This window comes from Phlebotomus papatasi, chromosome 3, assembly GCF_024763615.1.
Source record: "Phlebotomus papatasi isolate M1 chromosome 3, Ppap_2.1, whole genome shotgun sequence".
NCBI classification, from domain to species: domain Eukaryota; kingdom Metazoa; phylum Arthropoda; class Insecta; order Diptera; family Psychodidae; genus Phlebotomus; species Phlebotomus papatasi.
The window spans coordinates 65,126,697-65,137,078 of record NC_077224.1 but is presented as its reverse complement, the minus strand read 5'-3'; the positions used below and the strand labels follow the sequence as shown (position 1 = coordinate 65,137,078).

Genomic DNA, 10,382 nt, shown 5'->3' with positions numbered 1-10,382 from the left:
ATCTTCTGGGTTGAAGTCCGACTGAGGAACCGATCTATTGGTGGAGCTTAAGCGGTCTTCAGACTAGAGGTTTAGCCCAGTTTCCGAAGGCGTCAATATCCTAAATAACGAGCAATTATAATTGCTTTTTGAGAAACTATTAGGTCATTCGTCCTTAATAATCCAATCCTAAGTCAAATTTTTCCAAAAAATCGTAATTGATAAGAAATTAGATCAGTTAAGCCATCTAGTCAAACCTTAGGTCTGAAGCCGGGTTTAGCGATACAATGCCTCTAAAGTTAACCGTTATAACATCCCTCAGAGTCACCACCGTCATGCGGTCATGAGGTTCGACTTTAGTGCTTTTATCTAATTTTGAAGGCATTTTTTCACAAAAATTATCGAATTGTACAACTCGTAAGTTATTTAATTTAATTTACATGTGATTAACATTATATACTGTTCTAAATCTTATGGGATTTTGTCTAAAAAATTGAGAAAAAATTGGAAAGACTAAATAAAATATTGCTTGTTGTGTTCCATCTGTTTATCATTCTTAATATATTTTTATCTTACGAAATATTTTTGAGATAAATATTTTCCATCATGTAATTCTTAGGATATACCCATATCTCTTGGAAGTTCTGACAGTTTCCCAAAATGTTCATCCCCAAAGAGACTTTTATCCTCCTAACCTATCTCAACTTAAGAAGAGTTTCTCTATCTTTCTGTCTTAACATTCCCATTCACTGTTGTGACGGAAAGGCGTGGAAATGTTTAGCATTTCTCATGGCAGCTCCACACTTCTTTTAAATAAAAGTCACGACTATAAAATTTTGTTGCTTCTTACCCCAAAGGACTTAACTTGTCGTCATAGGGTAATACTTTACCCCTAATTAGATTACTACAATACTCTTTGGTTAGTTTTTGCTGGCTTTTGGAATTGTATGCGGACAGCTTTTGGGGATATTTTGGTATGAGGTATGAATGAATGAATTCCACAGAGATCGTCTCGATTCCACTAATCCATTTTAGATTAGCGGAAAATGAATGGTGACTGGTTCCAATTGGCAAAATACAACAAATTAAAATAGATATAGCATTTTCTTCGTGTCTTGCGTTCATTGATATTCAAGGCGGCAGAGTTAGGAGGGTTAGGGTATGGGAATTTTATGGTATATAAAGACAGGGGGTAGTAAGGGGTGTAGGTTTGGTGAAAAAACAATGTGCTGAGCCGACGCGATAGCGTGAATGCCAGAGAATATCTTTTGGGAGAAATTTTCGCGGAATTTGATTGCATATCAATTGAGTGCTGAACGGTTAATATTTAATTAGTTCCAATCCATAAGTAGGGGATGTAGATGGAGGATTTTGGCGCCAAAAAGAGATGGGGAAAAGCGTGGGAGTATAAATGAAGTTTAGAAAAGTCAGGTAGGTACACTGAAAGTGATATATAGCATTTAATTTCTGCGAATGTGTTGTAAAATGGAACGAAGCTGAGGGAATGCGGTGGGTGGTGGAATGTTGGTGTACTTGGCTAAATAGTCGTATGCGCGCGCAATAACTGCAGCTGATGTTCTGGTAGAGATGGAGTACCAGAAAGAGATCGATACTGATGATGAATTTGGGACTTTGGGGTAGTTTGAGGAGCATAACCATAGGAATCTCTTAGGGTTTTCCTCCCCCAGAACATTACACACACAGCCGCAGAGTGTTAGTTGAGGGGGTTGTAAGTACGGAGGAGACTTTTCAATTTTTCCCTTTTGCATCGCTGTCGAGACACTCAGTTCAGTTCTCTACGTTATCTAGTTCGTGTATGGTCGTCACGCTGTTTAATATATAGTTTGTGTGTTTTGTCAAGGACAGAGAGAAGAACTCACCCCCGGAAGAAGGAATTTTCACACGGGAATCTGCAACCAATATCCTCCAACTAATTCTTTAAAAACAAATCTCTCTTAAAAAAAAAACAATTGGGCTTTTGAATATACAAAATCTCGGCAAAATATTCCGGTTCTGCGATAAAAAAAAACCCAAAACTAAACCTTCTTGGATCGTCGAAAAGCAGAAAAAGAAAAAAAAATCAAATAATTGTGATGGTTTCTCGTCAACATGATGAGGGCATAGTGCCATTTTCAACTTTTCACTTTGCATCAAACAATACATTAGAATTGTGATATTATACGATATAGAGATATTTAGCTTGGACATTGTGCCATTGTCACTCTAACGAGATAAACTTTCACTACAAAAATCAAGAGATTGTTGAATCTGCAGTTAGCAACTATTCGCAATTTGGTGGACACGCGATATCACGACATATAGCGTATTTGCACAAAGAAATAAATTACTGAAGCCCATAACGAAGAACGGGAGATGCAATCAAAATCGCCAGACAATTAGTAAAATTGGTATTCGAGTGAGGGAAAATTGGCCAAGAAAATTGCAAGGGAGCCTAGTGTGGATTCTGCCAAAAACTTCCTCCGAAATTCGCGTCTTTTACAACCGCAACCACATTTTACGAGATGGATCTTTTGCAAGAATCCCACTGCCACGGTGAATGTCACCGAGAAGAGTGTCATCATTGGTAATTGGCAGTTTGGCGGAAGTTGTGAGAATGGACAGAGTACAGTTTGGATAACACAGCTGGTAAAATTGCGTGAAAATAGACACACGAACATGAGCAAGAATATGTTCTGTTTCTCAATAAAATCAACCCATCAAACACAGTGAATGTACTCCCCTTCCTTCTCAATTTGGGATTTACAGTGTTATTCATGAAATTTGTAATATATTTGAGATTTAAATTCTTTTCAATTGATCATTTAGTTACCAATCCAAAAAAATAATCTGCGAAAACGCGGTCTTAGGAAATACATATAAAGCAAAAATTAAAGAAAGTGCCTTGTATTGTGAATCAAAACTATTAAGATATTTTAAAAAAAATATTTTGTATATCAAACAAACTACGATTATTTCATTAAAAATATATTTGGTAGTTTAGAATAGGAGTAACATAGTAAAACCATCTAATTCCTCATCACCAGGCGTCTCCACATAAACAACTAAAGAGATTTAATTAATTTTATTTTGTTTCTGATAAAACTTTGGACTGGATAACCACAGAGAATGACAAAACAATTTATAGTGTAGCAGTAAATGTAGTATCTAACCCCTGATTTTAATTATGAGACCCTGTTATACATATGTTACTATGTGGAGGCGCCTGGTGCTCCATGTTATTTGTAGCATTTACACCCCTGTACGATAATTCTTGAACAATTTTTTTATGTTTATATTTTTTTAGGAGTCTTTTCCCTACAAAACATTATTTGCACCATTGCAAACAATAGGTAACTCATAAAGCAAAAAACTTTACTATTCAATTTCAATCACCAGGCGTCTCCACATTTCAGATGAATAGCAATACAGGTATTTATTGCCATTGTTTAGCAAAATTTTCAATTAAATTAGCAGAAATAGACAAATACTAAAGCACTAATTTAGGATTTAAACACATTAGAATACTATTTACTATTTATTGGGTTTATAATGAAATATATTTTAAAGTGGAGACGCCAAGTGGCTTCAATTCTAATTTCAATATTCTTCATTTTATTATTATAAATTCATTGATTACTCGCAGATATAGAAGAAATTGGTTAAATTATTATAAAGGGCGATAAACATAGAGCATAACCTTAAATTTTTGTTCAATATTGATTGTCCTTATGCACGAACAATCGTCAATCAGAGGCAGTAATACGGGCTTCAAACCTAAGACTTAGTCATATGGTTTAACTGCTTAAATTTCTTATCAATCACAATTTTTTTGGAAAAGTTTAACTTAGGATTGAATTATGAAAGATAAGTGACCTATATAGATTCTAAAAACAACAATAAAATTTCATTCAGGATTTTAAGACCTTTTGAAACTGGGCTAAACTTCTAGTCTGAAGACCACCTAACACTCACCTAATTTTTCCATGAGTGGGCACAGGATAAGAAAACTGCTTAGAAAAAAATATTAAACTAAGAAGTTTCCACTTCATTGAATAGAATTATAAATACAATGTAATTTGAAATATTATCAGAAAGTTTTATTAATTCAATATGAGTTGAGTGAGTTTGAAAACCTGTTTGAAATATGGCTTGATATATTACAAAATTCGCTTGCTGTTAAAACTATAATTTTTGCCAATTAATATTTTAACAATTAGCGCTATCATTTGAATTTCTTATATATTTTTATGAGAAAGCACCTGGTACTTTGAGTTAATAAAACATACTGTGTTATCTACATTTATGCGTATCTTATACATCGCTCAAGAAATTTTGAAAAATAAATTATAAAAATGTGTTTCACATTTCTGACTACCATCCATTTGATTGCTAGCGACCTTATTAATATTAATAAAACTTAATTATTAAATTAAGTTAAATATAATTAATATTTACTTAATAATAATTAAGGGTATTTTGGTTTTATAAACATTTTATATATTTATGATTATGTTTATAAACATTAAAAACTATTTAAAGTTTACCAGTTTACTCCCAATTCAAATATATTTAGGTATGCTAAAATTGATAAATTATATGCAATGAAATGGCATAATAATGATAATGTCTTACACTTATAGTGTCATTATTCGTATTTACATTTGCTTTGTAAATATTATTTTATATTTGCAACAATTTGTAATTTTTTTCGTGTTTGTATACTCAAATAACTTCGATTATTATTTTAGTCTAATACTTTACGAAATCAAGGACTTATCAGAACTATCTAGTTAAAAACATCTCTTTGGTTTTCTTAGTTTATTGAGTTGCATTGCAGTTAAATTAAGTTTGATCATCATAAAAAAGCTAAAGTTCCCAAATGTTGTTTGACTCAAATCATGTTGTCTAACAAAATCCAATTCTAAAAACTAATACTTTGTATTCGTACTGTTTTTGTAGTTGATAGTTTTGCATACATAATCTAAGATATTATGGTGAAGAGACGTATATTTTGTAACATTCTCTGTCTCATACAAAATTCTATTGGATATATTTTTCTTTTACTCATGTGTTATTAAAATCTTATAACGATATGCAAATAAAAATCGAGTAGGGGAAAGTACTTTCCCTTTGAATGTTCATGCCTTCGAAAAACGTGAATTTCTTTTACTTTTCCTTAAAAATTTTCACGTGATTGTCATATAATTTATCAATAATTGATAATAAGCTAACTAATATTTAATAGAAATGTTGAGGTCTTTTAGGAAAACTTTGAAAAAATTCACACTATTCGAAGGTATGAACGTTCAAAGTTCCCCTAAAATTCGAAATAGAAAAACAAAATTTTTTCGAACTTTTGCATTTTTAAAAAATCTTACGATTATTTATTATTTTTCGAAAGATTCTTTTTTTAATTTGTGATCCTGACTTCAAGAACATTGTTGTAATATTATTAGTTCCTTGATACATCTCTTGATAATCATCATTAGTAATTTGCTTCATCAAGAAATTTCTTCAATAATGAATTAATAATAAATTTATGAAAATGATAGCGGAAAGTACTCTCCCTTCGAATAATGTGAATTTTCTTTTATTTTTCCTAAGAGACTTACATACAATTTTATCATGTAATTATCAATAATTGATGATAAGCTACCTAATATTTAATAGAAATGTGTAAGTCTCTTAAGAAAAATAAAAGAAAATTGACATAATTCGAAGGCATGTACGTTCGAAGGGAGAGTACTTTCCCCTACAATTCTTTCACAATTTAGTATCTATAACTCCCTTATCAATATATGGGGTATTGACAGAGGAGTCTTTAAACTAATATAACAAAATGGATATTTTATTTGGTCTCAGTCATGAATTCCTACACCACTTTCGAGTTCTAATCAGCACGTTCTTATGGAATATTTACTGCTCGAAGACTTTTACCCATGTCATTTCTCTATTTAGAAGGAACGTGTGCTTTTAAATCCCTTTTCTATAAGTTAATTTTGTAGAAGTTCTCTAAAATACTCGGGTATATATTGATTGGTATGGGATAAATTGGACAATTTGGATTCGTTTTATTATACCCGTAAATAAATGAAAAACTGATTTAGCTGAGATTATATTAACTGCTCAAACTTCAAGAGAGAGAGTAGTTTTAACAATTTTTGATATAAAATTTATTTCTCTACAACTTTCTTGAAAACGATGGTTATTTATTCTATTGGGAATCGGGTTTTCAGATATTTTTCTAAAAGTTTACGAAAAAATCTTTTCTTTTATTCTCTTACAAACTCTGTATTTTCATATTGGGGAATGCTCTTAGACTTCGCACATTCTGTGGCTTCGAATATTTCATATATTTTCTCACGTGCCTTCAACGAAACTGACCTATTTTTTTCAGGAAACGTAAGACTTAAATTTGGTTATTAAAATACATTGCTATTAGGTCAGATAGGACTATGAGAAAAATATAAAATGTTCGAATCCATATGGTGTATGAAGACAGAGTACCTTCCCGTAATTATAGAAAAATTGCTGAATTAGGTGACAAAATGATCCCAAAAAAATTCATTCCTTTCAATTTTTTGTCCCATGAATTTTGACACTTTTTATCCTGAGCAAAAATTGTTAATAAAAAAAATCTACGCGGAAAACAATTCCGGCAAACGGAAAAAGAATTAGGGTAAAATGAGAAAATTTGGAACCATTTACAATTTGGGACATTTGAGATTTTCTCATTGTTTCAGATGAGCAAAGAGAGAAAAAATGATAGCGAAATAGAATAAAAAGACGATTGAGAAGAAAAGGAACAGCTTTTCTTCCTTTTGAATCTCTAAAACAGTGAGAAAATCTCAAATGTCCCAAATTGTAAATGGTTCCAAATTACCCTATTTTACCCCAGTGTTTAATATAGTCAAAATATTCTATAAATTTGCAGGAATTCATAAATTTTAGAAAATAAAATAATAATAATTGATACGTCCTGTGAGAAAAATACTTAACATAACAAAATCAAAATTTCAATATCTCGTTTTTCCTTACTCTTTGCGGAATTTTTAACAATTTAACATTTAAGGAGTTTCTTAAAAGTTATCACTAGGAATATTTGAATCCCTGATGCCTTATCCTTACAGAGTATCTTCTAGGTACAATTTGCATTTAAAACTAAAGTTCAAGCTGTAAAAATATAAATAATAGGATAAAAATTTTGTTATTTGATTTGCAATATAAAAAAAACGTTACAAATTAATAGAATAACACTGTAATGTCCCTTTTGTGAACCGTTTCCCATTCGATTGGAGAAGGCAAAAGGTTTATAGGGGAACTTTTCAATCTTAAGCAAATTGCCACGAGCTTTTTGATATCTTTTCGTACACCCTCCTACTGAGTAAACACTTTTATACACACCCTCACGAAGATGATTCTAATTTTGACTGCCTGAGGTTAGTTATTTCTCTTCCTCCAACATTTTCTTCTCATTCACTACCATTACTATATAACACCATCCCTTCCGACAACAGTCTTATATAGACAAACTTCCATTAGGATTTACAAGTATTCCGTTCTGCAAACCCACAAAAAGCACACATTGAGGTCCCCCTTCTGCAGAAAAAGTTGGAAAGGCGAGAAAATGGGGGTGTGAGAATATGAAACCGGATGCGGAAATTTCATCAAATTAAATGAGTTTCGTCTCTTTTTACATGTTTATCGAATTTTGCCTTGTTTCCATTTCTCTAATTATTCCCCTCCAACACACTCTAACTGATACAATAAACCACTTGTTAGGATAACAATTCATGATTAAATTGTATGAAATAAATACCTCATTCCCTTTCTGAATGAAATAAAAAAAAAGAAAAAACAAACGAGGGTTAGAAGTAGGTAGAGTAATAAATTAGCTATTTAAATACGGACTCGTATTAAATTAAACTTAATTTTATCCATTGAATTTTAATAGAATATATTGGCTAAATAAGAGATTGGATAAATAAAGCGACCCGGAACAAAAGATAGAACACCAAACAAGTATAATATTAATGAGATACCTAATGAACTGATAATGAGAATTTTCATAAACAAAGACTAAAGAAAACCATGCTCAAATGTACATAATGTAATTTAATTTAAAATAAAATCCCCCACTAATAATTAGCGCTAATCAAATACACTGAAAATGTCGTTAATCACCGGATAAAAAACCATTATTTAAAAAAGAAATATTGTGATTAATCCAGTGTTGTGCATTTAATAAATTAAACAATAAAACAACAATACATAAAAAAAAACGATACAGAGAATTAAATTCTCCAAACCTAAATAAAAAAAGTAATAAATAAATTCAAAAGATTATTAACAAAAAGAACTAAAACAAAAAAAAACAATTGCACCTACAGAGGATTTTTTATTCTCTCAGTATAATTTATTGTTTGTTTATTTATTTTTTGTATAACTTTGTACAAAATAAAATTTTGTGTGTTGTCTTGAATAGAGAAAAAAAGTCGCCAATACAATGTATTCATTCTTGTTCAAGTTGATGCCATCAATGATGCAGCACTATTTTTGGCAAGTGTTCTTACCCATGCCAACTGCATCCCTCGTAGCCCTGGGATTGCTCTTCTCCTTGCCGACAGGTTAGTTTTATATCAACAATAAAATCTTTTCACTCACCATTACACTCAATAGAAACATGGTGTTACTTTAATTTTGAATGACCTCGCCTTGCAGGTGAATTTAGAGTATACTCTGCAAATTCGACAAGGCTTTAAAGGCCTCTAAAAGTCAGAAATTTGCTTATCAAATCATTGTACTTCAGTATCAATGTGTTTGATGTGTTTCAAGAATTTAATTTAACATTAGAAAATCGAGACACATATCAATCTATTAAATTAAATCTAATTTTTTTTTCATTTTAATTTATTCTTCTCCAATTTCGAGCACAAATACAAATAAATATAGGATGGAATATAAAAAAATACAAAATAAAAAGGTAAAACAAAATGACTCTGGAAATCAGGTTGATGAAAATATTATTTTTTTATGGATCAACATACGTATCTTGGCTCACTGTAAAACTGTGTCAATGTAGTTTTTTCGCTTGTTTTTTTAAATGCTCGAACTCCAAGTTTTAACAATTTTCAGAATGCAGTACTATTTTTGATAGCTGTTTCAGTTAATATCATCTTTATTTGAATTGAATCAAAATAAAATAAATACGGTGAAGTTACAATAAATAGGAAAAAAGGTGTATGTCTCGGCTAACCCTACTACTTTTATATTTTTCCCTCATCATGTCTCTCTTTTTTACACTTGTACTATTAGGGGAAAATACTCTCCCTTCGAACGTTCATGCCTTCGAACAATGTGAATTTTCTTTCTGTTTTCATAAGAAAACACATTTCTATTAAATATTAGTTGGCTTATCATTAATTGTTGATATTTCCGTTATAATTTAGTGTAAATCTCTACGAAAAATAAAAGAAATTCACATTATTCGAAGGCATGAACGTTAGAAGGGAGAGCACTTTCCCCTACTAAAACATTCCGCATATAATAAACTTGTTGAGGTTATTATACCTTTCATTCTGTATTTAAAAATTTAATGTTAACATAATAAAAAAAAGTCAAATATACGCCATTTTGAAGACAAATTCATAAAGCTTCTCTCGTAAAACTCCTTACTCCTATTGACAAAAAGCTGGAACAAATGGATTTCACAGTCTTTCATAGTTCATGATAGTGAACTCTATACTTGAGTGAATATGACTTGTGAATTTCAAGGCTTTTCACGAGAAAACTGACGCATCATTTTATAAAACCGTCTATATAAAACCTAATGCTGTTATTAGCTGATATGTTTTGTTTTAGAATTGTAATAAAAATGTCTAAAATTGAAAGGACAAACAGCAAAACCATATCGGTGAGGATCAATGTGATTCATCTCAAAGGTGTACCCAGGATTTCAGTTAGGGTGGGACCAAATTGAAAATTTTCTTAGCGGGGGAGGTGGGGGCATGTTGCTGTTTTTTAAATCATTAAAAGGAATAGATAAACTTGCGCGGAAGCTGGTCCAACGTTTAACCCGAAATTGACTAGGTCCAATTTGTAGGTATTGACGGTATTGCTAGGGAAAAATTGTATGCGAGGGAAAAATTCTCGGACCAAATGGATGCCATATTATTGCCCAAAAATAAAATTGATTTTGAAAAATTATACGCAATTTTTTACCAATTAACTAGCAAGGAAATGTGAAATCGTTATTTTACATTTAATATATGTAGTACTGGAAATTATTCGTAGGACACCTTATTAAAGCCCTTACGATCCATGGAACACAATGCATCCTTACAATTACATTAAATTTTTGCAAATCTAGAACAGATCTCTTTACTGTGAATACACACAGAAAA

At 31.2% G+C, this 10,382-nt stretch overlaps 1 protein-coding gene across 8 annotated transcripts in view; it reads left to right on the top strand.

Annotated features, from left to right (window-relative positions):
* The first annotated feature begins 1,764 nt into the window (after nt 1-1,764).
* Nucleotides 1,765-10,382, top strand: part of LOC129808097 (neuronal acetylcholine receptor subunit alpha-7) — a 110,242-nt gene continuing 101,624 nt past the window's right edge. The window contains exons 1-2 of one of the 8 annotated variants that reach the window (XM_055857806.1): nt 1,765-2,625; nt 8,507-8,606. In XM_055857806.1, coding sequence (XP_055713781.1) covers nt 8,510-8,606 — 97 coding nt within the window. In that variant the 5' untranslated portion in view covers nt 1,765-2,625; nt 8,507-8,509. Of the gene's footprint in view, nt 2,712-5,707; nt 8,607-10,382 lie in introns of those variants that run through there. The other 7 variants (XM_055857801.1, XM_055857803.1, XM_055857805.1 and 4 more) reach the window with 7 other exon arrangements.